Here is an 18,175-nt window from a genome sequence, read left to right as displayed (position 1 = left end):
CCTAGACCCCCCAGTCTGGGCACGCATATTGTTTCAGCCGTTGGTGGGAGGGGAAAACTGGCAATGGGTGGGCCAGGTGTACTGAGTCCTAGGGCAGGGTCTCCAGGCATCTGTGGGGGTCTGCACTTGCCCTGCAAACACCTCCATATCTGAGGAAGTGGGACATGATAAATAAAAATCAAACATCATAGCAGCTCAAGAAAGACTGCAGAAAAAAGGAAAAAGCTTTATACTCAAGGGCACTTTTGTCCATATTGTTGAAAAAAGATCTCCATGTTTTTATTTTGTCCCGGTCTCTACAAATTATGCAGCCAGTCTTGTAAACAGGTAATATACTGCCAAGTACTGGATGAGGCTATTTTGGGAAAGTTGAACGTAAAGAAATCTCTTGGTTACGAAAATCACGTCTTTCTGCGACATAATAGAACACCGAGTAATACATTCTGCAGAAAAACTTAACTAATTATAATTAGCAAAAGTTTCCTTTCTGGATTCACACCTTACACTGTAGGGATTCCTAGTGAGGATTTATAATGGGTGAAGTTTATTGGCTGGCTTCCTAAAACATTCTAGGTGTTAACTTCTCAGACAATGTGAAGGTGGAAGTCTATTAAAAGGTGACTTTTCAAATATGTAATTATATTATATGTGATTATTCGTTGCAAGGAAGGACCTCACAGGTATAAAGAATCAGGTATTTAAATTGCATTTCTTTAATTTTTCAGATACTATGGATTCAGGCTTGATGAAAATTCATAATAGATTAGCTTGGAATTAAGTATCTGTGAGCTTTAGATGTAATTACAGAAATAATTGCATGCATTAAAGTCAGAAAGGATGCATTTCTGAGTTTTGAAATTCTTTTAACTTCTCTTTATACTTAAAATGGGGAAAGGATAGAATAGGAGGCAATACTTAAAAGCAATTGCTCAAATATGCGATTTGATTTTTTTGTTTTTGATTCTCAGAACTGAAAAACTTTATTTCCTACTGCAAGGAAGGGCAGAAAGACAGCAGGCATCAACCTACAGAATCCATGCCCGGCCATCTTTCCCCACCTCCTGTTGGGCAGCTTTGCTATGAGAATGTGAACGGATCGTGTGTTAAAACTCCCTACTCACTCGGATCCAGGGTGATTCTGTATGCAGTGTTTGGTTTCGCGTCTTTTCTGGCTGTGTTTGGAAACCTGCTGGTGATGACTTCCGTTCTGCATTTCAAGCAGCTGCACTCTCCTGCCAATTTCTTGATTGCGTCTCTGGCTTTTGCTGACTTTCTGGTGGGGGTGACCGTCATGCCCTTCAGCATGGTCAGGTCTGTGGAGAGCTGCTGGTACTTTGGGGCCAGATTTTGTAGCCTGCACAGTTGCTTCGATGTGGCGTTTTGTTACTCTTCTCTCTTCCATCTGTGCTTCATCTCCATCGACAGGTACATCGCTGTTACTGAGCCTCTGGTCTATCCTACCAAGTTCACGGTGTCTGTGTCGGGGACATGCATTGGCATCTCCTGGATCCTGCCCCTTGTATACAGTGGTGCCGTGTTCTATACAGGCGTCAATGACGATGGCATGAAGGACTTAGTAAGTGCCCTCAACTGTATAGGTGGTTGTCAAATTGTTGTAAATCAAGACTGGATCTTGATAAATTTTCTGTTATTCTTCATACCCACCCTTGTTATGATAATTCTTTACAGTAAGATTTTTCTAGTAGCTAAACAACAAGCTATAAAAATTGAAAATACTGGTAGCAAAGCAGAATCATCCTCAGACAGTTACAGATCCCGAGTGGCCAAGAGAGAGAGAAAAGCGGCTAAAACCCTGGGTATCACAGTGGTAGCATTTATGATCTCTTGGCTACCATATACAATTGATACAGTAATTGATGCCTATATGGGCTTCATAACCCCTGCCTATATTTATGAGATTTGCTGTTGGGGTGCTTATTATAACTCAGCCATTAACCCTTTGATTTATGCTTTATTTTATCCTTGGTTTAGGAAAGCCATCAAAGTTATTTTAAGTGGAGACTTTTTAAAGGAGAGCTCATCAACCATCAGTTTATTTGTTGAATAAGTATGAACACTAAGTCGAGAAATTTAAAAATATTTTAAAAATGATACATTTGTGATGAAATTAGATATAAGAAATGAATAAAGCCTTTCAAAATTGGGGAAATAGCTATATATTTCTCAAATTAGCTAGGAACAAAATCACAAGAAGATAACTCCATTAAATCATTGCAGAAATATTACTGAACTAAACAGTAAATAATGAAGTGGTTTACATACGTAATCTGCCTGGGTGCTCTGTACGCGTCCTTGTTATACGCACTTGTCTCTTCCAATTTCATTGAATTCTGAATCTCATTTCGGTTGCGATCTCTCTAATCATTTTCTCTTTTATGGTCACCTCTCACCTCTCATTTATCTTCAAATGGTCTTTCTTTCCGTGTGTTTTGCAACACTGTATTAATTTCTAGGGCTGTCATAACAAAGTACCACAGACTAGGTGGCTTAAACCAGAGCAATTTATTCTGTTCCTAATGATTTCAAAGCTAAAATTCCGAAGTCAAGGTGTCAACAGGTCTGGTTTCATCTGAGGGCCCCCTTCTTTGCCTTATAGGTGGCTAGCTTCTCTCTGCGTCCTCATATGGTTTATGCCATATGTGTGTCTGTGTCCTAATCTCCTTTATTAATACACATTTTAAATGTTTATTTATTTTGAGAGAGAGAGAGAGCATTGCACCCACACATACAAGCACGAGCAAGAGAAGGGGAAAGAGAGAGAGAGGGAGAGAATCCTAAGCAGGCTCGTGCTGTCCGTGCAGAGCCTGACACAGGGCTCAATGACACAAAGTGTGAGATCATGAGCTGAGCCGAAATCAAGAGTCAGAGGCTTAACCGACTGAGCCACCCAGGATCCCTTGATCTCCTCTTCTTGTAAGAAGGCCAGAAATATTGGGCTGGGGATCACCCCTTAAAACTCTCTTTGATGGGGCGCCTGGGTGGCGCAGTCGGTTAAGCGTCCGACTTCAGCCAGGTCACGATCTCGCGGTCCGTGAGTTCGAGCCCCGCGTCAGGCTCTGGGCTGATGGCTCGGAGCCTGGAGCCCATTTCCGATTCTGTGTCTCCCTCTCTCTCTGCCCCTCCTCCGTTCATGCTCTGTCTCTCTCTGTCCCAAAAATAAATAAACGTTGAAAAAAAAATTAAAAAAAAAAAAAAACTCTCTTTGATTACCTTTCTCAGCACATGGTTCCATTCTAAAGTACTAGAGGTCAGGACTTTGATACATGAATTTTGGAAGGATACCATACAGCCCATAACAGGCACAAGACCAGAGTGGGTGACACTACCCAAGGGTCTGTTCAGCAAATGATTTGTGATACTGTCTGTACCTTCCAGGAGCTTTTGGGGCAGGAGGTAAGCCTTTCTTGCTTAATGGCTGGGCAGAATCTCGGAATATTCACCTGTAATATCCTGGGGTCAGTAATTCGGCCTTGGAATCAGGTATCAACTATGGACATTGCACAGAAGTGAAAAACTGCAAATGGAAAAATTTGCCACAAGAAAGCTGGCCCAGCGATCATTAGCAATTGGAAATTCTGCAAGGGAAAGAATGATCAATTATTGCTATCAGTGACACAAACTTTTCTCACCTGAATATACTGCATGCTTCCCTCTCCCAGAATGTTGTGGGGGTGAAAAAGTCTTTGCTGGTGCTGCAGAAACTTCTAATAAAAAGGATATAAAAAAATGATGCTCTAATTTTACATTTTGCTCTCTGGAATATTTTACATTTTTGATGTAACAAAAGTATTCTGGAATGCATATGTACAGTATTTTGTAGAGTGAAGCTAAATTGTAATACAGTACTGGTTTCAAAACCTTTTTTTTTTTTTCTCTTTTTGGTTTATCTTTGGGTCACTCAATTAAAATGATTGAAATCTTTTTTTTTCCCATTGGCGTTCACTGAGATTTTTCATTTTTTTCAAGCAAATATTGAGCATAAATTACAGGCAAGTACCTGAGTTAGGAACAGCTAACAATAAAAAGTATGTTTTATATAGTATTTTCCTCAAGGAACATGATTTTGTAGGTAATAGGGGCTACACATTTTAAATTACGTTCTTGAGAATGAAAAAAGTGTCAGAGATGCTAAGTCTTGTGAACAGAGGACTGACTCATTGTCACTATTTGTCGTAAGGGTGGTGTTTGGTGTTGGGCATTTCTAGGACATTGTCTTCTCACTCACATGTGGTCTCATGAACTGAGGGCTTAAAAATTGTCAAAGACTCTACTTCCTTAGTAGGAGGGCCTTTCGATAAGTCTTCAAGCATTGGACTTTCATAGGCAGACAGGAGTGTGGACATTTTTTGACAGGAGGGTTAATTTCCACAAATAGAGGATTGGCTTGGCCAACCGTATGACAATGAATACATTACAGCACAATGACCAATTCATGCTTCCACTTACTATATACTCAATAGATCAGATTGGCTGTCACAGCTTTTAAAAAGGACTTCATGTTCCTTATTTTTAGAGTATAGAGGACAAACATAGAAAAAAGTAACTGAGAGAGTAGAAGGGTCCCATTTTATAAATGTCTCATAGCATTACATTGTTACTAAGTTACAAAGGATAGGACAGAAGTTCAAAGGCAAATTAAGGATTTTTGAAATTTATCTTATGGGCAAGCAAAATACATTGTGGCAAATGCTACCAAGACTTCCAATGCAATTCTAAATCTGAAATCTGCTGGGTATGTGAAACGTCACAAAGGAGAGAAAAAAAAGAAATTAGATTCTTCCATATATTTCATGATAGTCTTTCCTAGGAATGACTACCTGAGATATGGATTCAAAACTTCAGGATTAAATTCTTTGCTGTATTTTATCCTTAGTTTAGGAGAGAATTAAAACTTAATATAACTGGTCAAGAAATAAAGAAATGTAAAATAAAGAAATCAACATAAATATGTTTTCAGGATAAAACTAAGTTAATTGTGGGGTGTTGGGAATTTCAGATGTATTATGATGTAGAATACAGTGTTGATTATGATATCAAATTTGAAAAAAGGCATTCCTCAAGTTCAATTAAATATTGTTTAGAGTGAGCTTCTCCAAGCATCTACAAACAGATTTACTGACGAGGTGAACAAGGTCCTATTTCCTACCGCTGATTCTGCCCATTTCTCTGCTCTGTCACTTTTCTACTTCCCTGTCTTTGGTGGGGTGGGGGTGGGGGGTTGGGAGGGTGGTGAATTTGTTGGTATTTTCACTTTTTATGCTTACCTCCCTGTTAGCTTCAATGCTCATTTTCTTCTTCCTCTTCTCTATTAATGTCATGTGCTCTTGGCCTTCCCCTAGACTCTTGTTTTTTTCAGCCAACTTTCATTCCAACATTTTCTTTTGCTGGAGTTCTTTTCTTAAATGTCCTCAGCTCCCTCTGCTTCATGCTCTAGCGAGGAGTTGAGTTCCTCTTACTCCTCCTCTTCCAACAGTAAGGGAATCGGATGTCACATTCAGATCTGGCTCAAGCCTGACATTTAATGTTTAGAGGACATTGGACAATTGACCATGACAAAATGATACACTCACCACAATAATTAGTTCTTCAACATAATTACTTTCATGTGGTATGTCACTTCATTTCTTCCTCATGACATGGGAATAATTGCCCTATCATGGCATATTATAAACATCATCTATCACTGTCATAGTTGATCATAATGCAAACTTATGATGTCACATAGTCATGAGGAAAGATGAGCCAGTCAAGAAGTTGTGTTTGAATATTTTGATATCTATTTGGGAAAAAAAAAAAGTTCTGATTCTTACTCTTCCCTTACTTACACATGTGCCCTTACATACATATTGTTCAGGACAGATCTTAGTGTAAAATATAAAGCCAGGAAAATTTAGAAGATAATGCTGGAGAATATTTTCATAGTTTCTCATGGAAAAGATTGCCAGGTTAACTATAGATTTAATATTTCCACATGATAAATCAAAATGTCAAAAAGATAAACTTGAAAAAAAACTCCTTAGAATATGTATTTTATTCTAATGGTTTTCGTTGAAAATGGAGAAAAAAAAGATGTTTGGGGAGCCTGGGTGGCTCAGTCAGTTGAGCATCCGACTTCGGCTCAGGAAACGATCTCACAGCTCGTGAGTTCAAGCTCCACATCGGGCTCTGTGCTGACAGCTCGGGGCCTGGAGCCTGCTTCGGATTCTGTGTCTCCCTCTCTCTCTGCCCTTAACCCACTTTCATTCTGTCTCTGTCTCTCTCAAAAATAAATAAACATCAAAAAAAATTTTTTTAAAGAAAAAAGAAAAAGATGTTTGTTTTCCTGGCCCTTGAGTCTCAAAAGTCTAGGCCCTGGGAGAAAGGAAAAAGAGCCTACCTTGAACAGATTTGGGGAAGTAAGGGCTATAGAAAAGCTTGCCTACATCCCAGAACAAGAGTAGAAAGATAATTGGAGTACAAAAATAAGTGAGAAAATAGTGAAGGTCTCTGAGGGAGGAGCACCCGATTTCTCCTGGATACGGTCTGGTTTGAGAAAAGGGGTGATAACTGATATGCAATTGTGGTGGGTTGAATAAGAACCCCACAAAGAGATCCATATCTAGACCCTGGAACCTATACCTATTAAAGATTATTTGGAGAAAAAATAAAGGTCGCTGAAGGTGTGATTGAGTTAAGCATCTTGAGAGGGGGAAGTTAGCCTGGCTTGTCCAGGTGGGTCCAAAAGGCCATCACGAGAGTCTTTACAGGAAAGAGGCTGAGAGATATGACACACACGGAAGAGAAGGCAGTGTGATCACACAGATAGAGACTGGAGCGACGAGACCACAGCATGTCAGCAGCCAGCAGAAGCAGGGAGAAGGATGGATTGTCCCCAAGCCCCTGCAGAGGGCGCGCCGCCTTGCTTTGATGTTGGATTTCATGCTTTCAGCCTCCAAGACTCTACAGGAATAAAATTTCTGTCGTTATAAGCCCCCAAGTGTGTGATGAGTTGTTACAGCAGTGACAGGAAACTAATATATCAAGTCTGTTTGCAGGGACAAGCTCCAAATGCAAGCAGAAACTCGTTCTTCTTTCCCTGGACAGAACTCAGTGTGTTTAAAGACCACCGGGCAGAAATGGCTGCATTGGCTGAGCGCGTAGCCTGAGACAGCACCACAGAGCACCTCATTGCTCTGCGTGGTACAGGGACAATAAAAGATTCCTGAGCCTCTGATTGTGCCTTGGAGTCATGACGGGTCCTAGAAACCCCTCCAAATGTTCCACCGCCCGTGATGCCACAAGTATAGCTGAATTTTTCTGAAAAGGGAAAGGAATTGGCTGCTAAATGTAAGAGCTAAAGAAGCCTTACTGACAGGTAGGAACGATGACCGCTCTGTGACAGGACTGGGCCAACGTCCAGAAACCAGGCAGGACATCTCACTGAATATCAGGGAGAGTGGATGGTCACGCAGACCGGATCTCTAATCTACAGAGTCATTGGGGATGTGTGGTTGACTCAGAGAAGAAGGTAGGGAAAGGCCAGATAGACGGAGAGGAAGTTTTTATCACTTGGAAGTTAGGGGCATGGCACAGACCTTAGGTTCATTTATAGCTGTACAACATAGAGGAGCAGAACACAAAACCTGGAGCTAAACTGCTTGGATACAAATCCCCAGTTACCATTTACTAGAAGTTCACGCTGGGTAAGTGATCAACTTGCAGGGTTTCAGTCCTTCATCTGCAGAATAGGGTTAGTAGCTATGCTGACCTCATTGGGTTTTGTGTGTGTGTCAGTTTAATAACTGAATACATGTAAACTCCCAAGATATAGCAGGTGTTCAAAAGTTGTCTGCTACTGTGAAAATGATAGTTGCCTAAACAATAAAGTAACACGTTTTGCACACCTGTGCCCTGTGTTCACAGAAAATACTTGTGGGTCTTTCTAGATTTACTACCATGTTTTAGGAAGCATTTCTGTAAAACAGACAATTAAAAGCCATGAGAGCTATGACCCAAATTCTAAGAAAAAACCCTTTATTTATTTATTTATTTTGAGAGAGAGAGGGAGAGAGAGAGAGAGAGAGAGAGAGCTTGAGCGGGGAGGGGGGGGCAGAGAGAGAGGCGGGGGTAGAGAGAGTCTCCAACAGGCTCCTCACCATCAGTGCAGAGTCTGACCCGGGCCTCGAACCCACGATCGGTGAGTTCATGACCTGAGCGGAAATCTAGAGTCAGACACTCAACCGACTGAGCCACCCAGGCGCCTTTCTGAGAAAACTTGTATAAAGATGTTAGGTAGGTGCTCCGCAGTTACATGTTGAGAAATACCTGGTTACTATGATAAGACAGAGTTGAAAGAGAACTTCAGAATGTTTTCAATTTCATGGACGGACACGAGGTATTAGCAGAGGCTGAGCGGAGGCGAGGGAGGGAAGGAGGGAAGGAAAACTAGAGAGAAAATGACAGACTACTCTGATGTAACTCAAATCTCTGAGTCAAGGACACCGAAAAGGAAGGGGCTTGAGACTCAGGTTTAAGACCCTCAATTAATCACTTACTCTCAATGAAAGTGGAACTCTTTCCTGGGGATAGAGGAAAGACTGATGAGGCTGTGAATTCTGAAAAAGCCAAAACAGCATGCCATTCACTGAGTCACACCTGGATGGACTGGAGCAGTGTAAGAGGTTGCCAGATTCATAGTCTAGAGGGGGGCTATTGATAAGCACATTATTCAGAGTTTAGGGTCCTGTGAACATCTGTTTTTTTCATTATGAGATAGACGGCCATTTCATCCTAGAGGACACCTACAAAGACAATCCCAGTCTATGCATGCAGCATCGAGGCAGACTGCATAGGACCCTGGAATTTAGAGGAAAGCTTGGAAGAAGACAGTGGGATCCCATGACATTGGGGCTTACAAGAGAGTTAAAGACATGTTACCAAAAAATCAAGAAGACTGCCTTCTGTGGTAGGTGAGATCTTCACCTGCTAATATGTATGTTTTCTCTACCTCCACGCACTAGTCATAGGATAAAATCTGAAATGATCATTGGGATGTACAAAGCTGTGCACAACATCTGCATCTTTCCCTGTTCTTTACATTAGTACCTTCCTTTTCTCCTCATCCTTCTATCCGGGCCCTAAATTTATACCCTCAGTGAATTCTATTTATTCACCCCACTTCTATTAGTTGTTGACGTCATTTCTCACTTTACACTTTTTAAATGTGTTTATTTTATTTTATTTTTTATTGAAATCCAAGTTAGTTAACATATAGTGTAATAATGATTTCAGGATAGAATTCAGTGATTCATCACTTACATGTAACACCCAGGGCTCATCCCAGCAAGTGCCCTCCTTAATGCCCATCTCCCATTTAGCCCTCCAGCAACCCTCAGTTTGTTCTCTGTATTTAAGAGTCTCTTATGGTTTGTCTCCCTCCCTGTTTTTATATTGTTTTTGCTTCCCTTCCCCTTTTGTTTCTTGAATGACACATACGGGTGAAATCATACGACATTATCTTTCTCTGACTGACTTATTTCGCTTAGCCTAATACACTCTCGTTCCATCCACGTTGATGCAAATGTCAAGATTTCATTCTTTCTGATTGCTGAGTAATATTCCATTGTATATATATACCACATCTTTATCCGTTCATCAGTTGATGGACATTTGGGCTCTTTCCGTAATGTAATTTGGCTATTGTCAATAGGGCTGCTATAAACATTGGGGCGCATGTGCCCCTTCGAATCAGCATTTTTGTATCCTTTGGATAGGTACCTAGTAGTACAATTGCTGGGTCGTAGGGTAGTTCTGTTTTTAATTTTTTGAGGAGCCTCCATACTGTTTTTCCAGAGTTACCGCACCAGTTGGCATTCCCACCAGCAGTGCAAAAAAAAGTTCCTCTTTCTCTGCTTCCTCCCCAACATCTGTTGTTGCCTCCTGAGTTGTTAATGTTAGCCATTCTGGCAGGTGTGAAGCAGTATCTCATTGTGATTTTACACATGTTAATTTTAGCTGGAAGCACAGTGAATTGTTATGTTATGTCTGTCTCTCACGTTAACATGGAAACTGCCGCTAAGGGAAGAAGATATTTTGTGTTTATTCCTGTATGTTGAAGACCTTGCACAAATAGATGCTTCATAAATAACCAAATATAAATATTGCATTACACAAATGATTACAGGCAGATTTATGGGCGTCTTGGGAGAACTTATGTTCCCTGAATCTTTTACTAAAGCATCTAAACTTTTTTACTCATCTTGAAGAGAATATTGTCACATTTCAGTATTGAGTGTATCATATGCGATAGGTCCTTTTTGTACAGACCTCTATAGGTACAAAAGACCTCTGGTTTTTTAGAGTAAGCTAAGAATTTTTCTTGTTAGTAATGAATACAGTTTGAAATTTATCAAATACATTTTTTCACTTCATCAGATGATTGTTAGATTTTAATCTGTTACAATGCTGATTTGTATTAATAGATTGTTTAATTTCAAAGCAAACTTTCATTCTTGGCATCAACTCGAATCATGATGTATGATCTTTTTTATATATTTCTGGATTGAGTTTGTAACAGTTTGTGTAGGATTTTTTGCATCGTTGCTTATGAGTGAGAGTTTTCTCTCATCTTCCTTTTTCAGATTGTCTCTGGGAGTTTTAGCATTGAGGCTACAGCAAAACATAAACTTTAGTGGAGATAATTAAATACAAGTTTCTTGTCCCTGTTCACACCTTACGCTACAGGGATTCCACCTTAGCTTTTGGGTGTGGATTTGGGGTGTGGGATTCAGCAGTGCTTCTGGGGATTTTGTCATTACTCTTCAGACAGTCTTGGGGTGGGTGTAATAAAAGGTAACCGATAGATAACAAATCACACATATCTCACTAACGTTGACAAAGAGAAATATCCCTGTATCACGACCAGGTAAATAAAAGATTATTGACAAATTGTAAGGCAAGAAGAAATCTTTGGGATTAGCAAATTGGTAAAAGATGTACTTGAAATTAAACAATTGCACTTAGAAAATGGATTCCAAGTATATTCTAAGGTAAGCAAAATAATGGTAACAATGAATTAAGCTAAGATTTGTTGAACATTTGAATTGAATATATTACTTCAAGTGTTCAGACAGTAAAATTAATAGGAGTATGTGACAGGCCATGGAGATATTGTCTGATAACTATAACAAAGGTAGGCAGTTGCAAAGGACTTTTTCTCCGCCTTAGGAAATAAGAAACCCCTCTGCTTGGTGCGACTGGCCAAGGGCAGAACTTCTCCACGTTTACAAGCTGTTTGCAGCAGCACCATGAGCACCAACCCGTCCCCCGCTGCATCCGAGCAGCTCTGCTACCAGAACGTGACCGGATCCTGCGCGAAAGCCCCCTACTCGCCCGGACCCCGGCTCATTCTCTACACACTGTTCAGCTTGGGGGCTGTGCTGGCCGTTTTTGGAAACCTCCTAGTGGTGATTTCAATCCTGCATTTCAAGCAGCTGCACTCGCCAACCAATTTTCTCATCGCCTCTCTGGCCTGTGCTGACTTTCTGGTGGGGGTGACCGTCATGCCCTTCAGCACGGTCAGGTCTGTGGAGGGCTGCTGGTACTTTGGGCCGAGTTTCTGTACCTTCCACACGTGCTGTGATGTGGCATTTTGTTATTGTTCTGTCTTCCACTTGTGCTTCATCTCCATCGACGGGTACATCGCTGTTACTGAGCCTCTGGTCTATCCTACCAAGTTCACGGTGTCCATGTCGGGGACATGCATCGGCATCTCCTGGATCCTGCCCCTTGTATACAGTGGTGCCGTGTTCTTCACAGGTGTTCATGATGACGGGCTGGAGGAATTAGTAAGTGCCCTCAGCTGCGTAGGCGGTTGTCGGCCACTTATAAATCAATTTTGGATTTTGATAGATTTGCTATTATTTGTCACACCTACTTTTGTAATGATGGTGCTGTACAGTAATATTTTTCTTGTGGCTAGAAAACAGGCTATAAAGATTGAAAACATCAGTAGCAAAACAGAAGCATCAGGGACATACAAAACCAGGGTGAGTAAGAGAGAGAGAAAAGCAGCTAAAACCCTGGGTATCACGGTGGTAGCATTTTTGATCTCCTGGTTACCGTACATGATTGATTCATTCATTGATTCTTTTGGGGGGTTTATAACACCTTCTTATGTTTATGAGATATTTTGCTGGCTTGGTTATTACAACTCTGCTGTAAACCCTTTGATCTATGCTTTATTTTACCCTTGGTTTAGGAGAGCAATAAAACTCATTATAAGTGGTCAAGCATTAAGAGTAGACAGTTCATCAACTATGAATTTGTTTTCTAAAAAACCCTAAATTTCAAATTGAGGAATTTATTGATATATTGGGAATTTAATGACCCAGTAAATTGAGGAGGAAAAATGGTACCTCAATTTCAGGGGCATAACTTTTCTGCTTCGTTTTCGTGGTGAACTAAACATCTTCAAGTATTTGACAGAAATGTGCTTACTAAACAATGGTTGACACAGAGTTTATATTTCCCAGTTTCCCCAAATCTGTGCACTTGCCTGCTTTGTCGGTTCTTACTTATGTTTCATGTCCAGGCCTCCCTTTCAACCTTGTCTTTAAGCCATTTTCAAAGGTTTCCAGTGAAATCTCACCCATCCCTGTCTTCTCTGGACTCCGTGTACTTGACGTCCATTTTAAGCTGCTTGTTTCTTGGGGGCCCATCTTTCTGTAGCTCTTGGAGGTCTCCGAGCCATACACATCGGTCACTCCAGACTCAGAGCCAGACTCATATTTTATATCGTTGGAGACATTTTGTGGAATAATTATGAGCAGACCTTGTAAAATGCATACCAGTGATTGTCCTTTATGTGACTGTTTCTTATCCCATGAGGTATGTTGTTTTTCCTTCCAGCCATTGTGGAGGGCCGTTTTCTGTCATTTCTTTTTTCTTTATTACACTATCCAGAGTGGTACATTGTTGGTGAACTAAATAACAATATATTATAAGTTATGGTAGAAGGATGAACTGTTCAAGAAGCGATGATATGGTATAAAGCTCTTTGGAGAATATTGTTAAACACCTTATGTCATGCCATTCACAAAAGCAAAACAAATTTCTTTCAGATGTTAGAAGAGTCAAAGAAAATATTTTATAATTTTTCACTGGAGGAACCCTGACTGAAACCGCCTGTAGCTTTCTGCACATAATTTAAATTTTAAAACTTCAAGGGCGCCTGGGTGACTCAGTCAGTTGAGCGTCCGACTTCGGCTCAGGTCATGATCTCACGGTTTGTGTGTTGGGGTCCCGGGTCAGACTCTGTACTGACAGCTCAGAGCCTGGAACCTGCTTCCGATCCTGTGTCTCCCCTTTCTCTGCCCCTCCCTTGCTTGTGCTCTGTATGTCTCTCTCTCTCTCTCTCAAAAATAAATAAAAAAAATTTAATTGTAAAACTTCAAAAGAAAACAAAGACAAATTTGGGGGGAGGGAGGCAAACTTGGGGGAAATTACTGGCAGCAAACATGGTGAAGGGAAGGTTAATAGATTTAAAAACATAGAGGCCTTTTCCAAAACAGGCATAGCTTAACACCTCCCATACAAATAAATAGGCAATTTTACGGAGGAAAAAAATATGATTAATAAATACATTAAAATGCCAAATGTAGCCATAATTTTAAAATGTTAAAATGTAGCAGTGGTTCATATATCAAGTTGGCAAATATTAGAAGAATAAGAAATACCTGATAACAATTAGGGTGTGGAAAATTGAGCACTCTCGAGAAAGTAGAACTTGCTCACATACATCTCACAAGAATACAACTTAGTGGGGCGCCTGGGTGGCGCAGTCGGTTAAGCGTCCGACTTCAGCCAGGTCACGATCTCGCGGTCCGTGAGTTCGAGCCCCGCGTCAGGCTCTGGGCTGATGGCTCAGAGCCTGGAGCCTGCTTCCGATTCTGTGTCTCCCTCTCTCTCTACCCCTCCCCCATTCATGCTGTGTCTCTCTCTGTCCCCAAAATAAATAAACATTAAAAAAAAAATTAAAAAAAAATACAACTTAGTATCAGTTTTCGGAGGGGAATTAAAATTTTTTTTATAAATTTTAAAATACACCTGTCATTTCTAGTAAGGAATCCAAAAAAAAAAAAAAAAAGAGTCAGTCAAGGAAGCAAACATCACAAGGACATTTGCTGTATAATTCTTAATTTTTACTTGGAATAATCTAGGAGCAGTATGGACTGAATTCAATAAACTATGCTCTAACCACATAATGGGATGTTTTAATGCCATTAAAAAGCACTAACAAGGGGCGCCTGGGTGGCTCAGTTGATTAAGCATCCAACTCTCGATTTCAGCTCAAATCATGATCAAGAGATCATGGACATGGAACCTGCTTAAGATTCTCTCTCTCCCTCTCCCTTTGCCTCTCCCCTGCTCAAGCTCTCTGTCAAGAAAAAAAAAAGCACTAATGAGTTCTGTATAAATTGATATATGCTCCCATATATGGATACACTTCCTACATGCTTTTACAAAGTGTAACTTTATGTGTAATAGACAGTATGTATCTGGTGGGGGGTGGGGTGGGGTGGAGAATTTGCTTTGTAATTTATCTTTATCATTTTAATGTATGAAAATGAGATGAAAATATTGAAATAGATATTACAATAAATAAATAAATAAACAAACAAAAGAGATACTACCCATACATGTCTCTACTTTTACCTGAGCATTGAAATTAGGTTTATCGATGTATTTGCTTGTTTTATTTCAGGGGAAGATCTTTTGAGTATATATCTCTGCTACATTTTTCTTCCTAAAGAAATGAAATTGTAGCTGCGTTGGTATATTTCAGGGACTATATCTTAAAGTGATTCAATTATCTTAGGAATTACATCTTAATGTTAAGCATTTGGTTTTTTTGTTTGTTTGTTTATTTTGCAGCAGATCTCTAAGTTTCTCGAACTCTTCCCCTCTAATATTAATAATGTGCTATATTCAGGAGCTATGGGAGCTAGCAACAGTCACTTCTCAATCTGTCATTTGTATTTTATTTCTACGCTTTAGGTCCCCTCTTGAAAAGTGAAAACAGCAACAGTGCAGATGTTCAGTCCATCACCTGCTTTGAGAGACTCAGCTTCCCAGCAGGCTGGAAGGAGCACTTCTCTTCCTGAAGGGGATGCCCCTGGGTCTGCTCCTTAGAGGCAGGGAGAGGGATTCCTTAATAGACCTCACAGAACACCCATAGATGCTACTGTGGAGGCCAAGGTCCCTGGAGCTTGGATGTCACCCTGGGGCAGGGGACGGGGGGGGGGGGGTGTGGGGGGGGCAGGAAGGAGCAGAATCCCTAAATTTACTGGGATCTGTTTCTTGTTCCTGGTGGGCTATGAGCCTCTAAGCAAGATTTAAGAATATTGTAAAACAAGGGGCAGCTGGGTGGCTCGACTGGTTAAGCCTCTGACTCTTGGTTTTCGGCTCAGATCATGATCTCACAGTTTCATGAGTTCTGCCCCTCCCCCACTCACACTGTCTCTGTCTCTCTCAAAATAAATAAATACACTTTCTAAAACAGAGCATTACAGAAAAATAAATTGCACTGTAGCACAGCTGAGTAAATGGTAGCCAAGAAATGTACCTGTCACCGTGTATATTGTATGTCCTCTCCCCTCTCCACACCTTAGTGCACATTGTCCTCTCTGACGATACCCTCCTGTTTTTTGTGTGTGTGTTTATTTATTTTTGTGTGTGAGAGAGAGCACACATGTGAGTGGGGGAGAGGCAGAGAGAGGTGGAGACACAGAAGCAGAAGCAGGCTCCAGGCTCTGTGTCAGCACAGAGCCCCATGCGGGGCTCGATCCCATGAACCACGAGATCATGACCTGAGCCGAAGTCGGTCACTTACCCAACTGAGCCACCCAGGAGCCTCTGGATATTCTGTTTTTACCATAAATCTCTCTTCTTAACCTACTAGACACAATTTTAAGTTCATCTCCTTGGTAAATTTGCTCCCAACACACTTGGATACAACTCAGTATTATTATTAAAGCCTTTATTTATTTGTTTGTTTCTTTAATTTTACTTTTAAACTTTATTTATTTTGAGAGAGAGAGTGTGTGCATGTGAGCAAGGACAAGCGGGTAAGGGGCAGAGAGAGGGACAGAGAGAATCCCAAGCAGGCTCCGCGCTTTCAGCACAGAGCTGGAAGTGGGCTGGATCTCACCACTGTGAGATAGCTCATGACCTGAACCGAAATCAGGAGTTGGGCACTTAACCGACTTATGCACCCAGGTGCCCTGATCATTAACGCCTTTATAACAAATAACTGACAACCTTAATTTTGAAGGTAGCATAAATACCTTTCAAAATTGAATGCAAAGTAAAAATATTTTTAGACGAATAAACCCCGAGAATCTTCATTGCCAGCATACCCACGCAAAGAGAAAAACTAAAGGGAGTTTTTTTTTTTTAATTTTTAAAAAGTTTTTATTTATTTTTGAGACAGAGAGAGACAGAGCATGAGCAGGGGAGGGGCAGAAAGAGAGGGAGACACAGAACCCGAAGCAGGCTCCAGGCTCTGAGCTGTCAGCACAGAGCCTGATGTGGGGCTAGAGCTCACCAACCGTGAGATCATGACCTAAGCCGAAGTCCGACGCTTAACTGACTGACCCACCCAGGCGTCTCTAAATGGAGTTTTCAACCTAGAAGGAAAATAATCCCAGAGGAAACACTGTAGTGTGGGAAGTAACGAAGTGTGCCACAGAGTGTCAATACCAGAAAAATAAAATGAATGCTAAAAGTAAAAATAAATGTCTTTTTGACTTAAATTATATGCAGAATTAAAATAAATGACCGCGGGGTAGCAATAAAATGGCCAAGATAAACGGAGTTAAAGTATGTATTGAAATGCCTGGCAAGCTTTTGCATTGCCCTGAATTGGCAAAATTATTAACTTACTGGAGAATTTAATTAATCAGGGATACATATTAAAACTCTAGGATTCCAACAGAACAAGTATAAGTAAGTCCAATTTATTTATTTTTTTTTAATTTTTTTTTTTCAACGTTTATTTATTTTTGGGACAGAGAGAGACAGAGCATGAACGGGGGAGGGGCAGAGAGAGAGGGAGTCACAGAGTCGGAAACAGGCTCCAGGCTCTGAGCCATCAGCCCAGAGCCCGACGCGGGGCTCGAACTCACGGACCGCGAGATCGTGACCTGGCTGAAGTCGGACGCTTAACCGACTGCGCCACCCAGGCGCCCCAAGTAAGTCCAATTTATAATTTCATGGGAGAAAAAGGGTGAATACTAAAAAGTAATAATTTAAAATGAGTCCAGAGTAATAAAAGAACAAAGAAAAAATGTGAAGAAAAATATATTTAGTTGGTTTAAACCCAAATACATCAACAATTATATTAAATATATGAGAAGACACATTCAAATTTTAATCCAATTAAAAGATGACCAGAAGACATGAACAGACATTTCTCCAAAGCAGACACCCAGATGGCCAACAGACACATGAAAAGATACTTAACATCACTCGTCAGTAGGAAAATACAAATCAAAACTACATGAGATATCACCTCACACCTATCAGAATGACTAAAATAAAAAAATACAAGAAACAACAAGTGTTAGCAAGGATGTGTACATAAAGGAACTTGCACTGTTGGTGGAAATGCAAACTGGTGCAGCCACTGCAGAACACAGTATGGAGTTTCCTCAAAAAGTTACGAACAGAACACCCCTACAATCCAGTAATCACACTTCTGGGTACTTACCCCCCAAATACAAAAACACTAATTAACAGGGATACATGCACCCCTATGTTTATTGCAACATTATTTACAATAGCCAAGTTATGGAAGCAGCCCAAGTGTCCATCAACAAATGAATGAATAAAGCAAGTATGGTATACACACACACACCACATGCAAATACAATGTAATATCACTCAGCTATAATAAGATAGAAATCTTGCCATTTGCAACACCATGGATAGAACTAGAGATAATATTAAGCAAAATAAGCCAATCAGAGAAAGACAAATGCCATATGATTTCACTCATCTGTGAAATTTAAAGCACACAAAAAAAAAAAATTAGCAAAGAAAAAAAAAGGAGAGAAAGAAAGTCATGAAACAGACTCTTAATTGTAGAGAACAAACTGATGTTCTCTATAAATAA

The 18,175-nt window shown here is 40.5% G+C and overlaps 2 protein-coding genes across 2 annotated transcripts; both read left to right on the top strand.

The window, feature by feature from the left end:
• The first annotated feature begins 813 nt into the window (after nt 1-813).
• Nucleotides 814-2,116, top strand: TAAR8 (trace amine associated receptor 8). Its single transcript, XM_047102753.1, has one exon. The coding sequence runs from the start codon at nt 1,037-1,039 to the stop codon at nt 2,066-2,068; it is 1,032 nt and encodes a 343-aa protein (XP_046958709.1). The 5' UTR covers nt 814-1,036; the 3' UTR covers nt 2,069-2,116.
• A 9,116-nt stretch (nt 2,117-11,232) lies between these two features.
• LOC124528987 (trace amine-associated receptor 6-like) lies at nt 11,233-12,351 on the top strand. Its single transcript, XM_047102873.1, has one exon. It carries the CDS (start codon nt 11,307-11,309, stop codon nt 12,342-12,344), a length of 1,038 nt encoding a protein of 345 aa, XP_046958829.1. The 5' UTR covers nt 11,233-11,306; the 3' UTR covers nt 12,345-12,351.
• Nucleotides 12,352-18,175: the final 5,824 nt, after the last annotated feature.

Source organism: Lynx rufus, unplaced genomic scaffold (genome assembly GCF_022079265.1).
Source record: "Lynx rufus isolate CCGP_SWC_20201006 ecotype Redwood Valley unplaced genomic scaffold, mLynRuf1.p SCAF_6, whole genome shotgun sequence".
Classification (NCBI taxonomy): Eukaryota; Metazoa; Chordata; class Mammalia; order Carnivora; family Felidae; genus Lynx; species Lynx rufus.
The sequence above is the reverse complement of the archived record's forward strand: the minus strand, read 5'-3'. Positions and strand labels throughout refer to the sequence as shown.

Bases quoted from the DNA above. Each gene is read 5' to 3' on its own strand.
- TAAR8 (XM_047102753.1), top strand. From the start codon at position 1,037: ATGCCCGGCCATCTTTCCCCACCTCCTGTTGGGCAGCTTTGCTATGAG.
- LOC124528987 (XM_047102873.1), top strand. From the start codon at position 11,307: ATGAGCACCAACCCGTCCCCCGCTGCATCCGAGCAGCTCTGCTACCAG.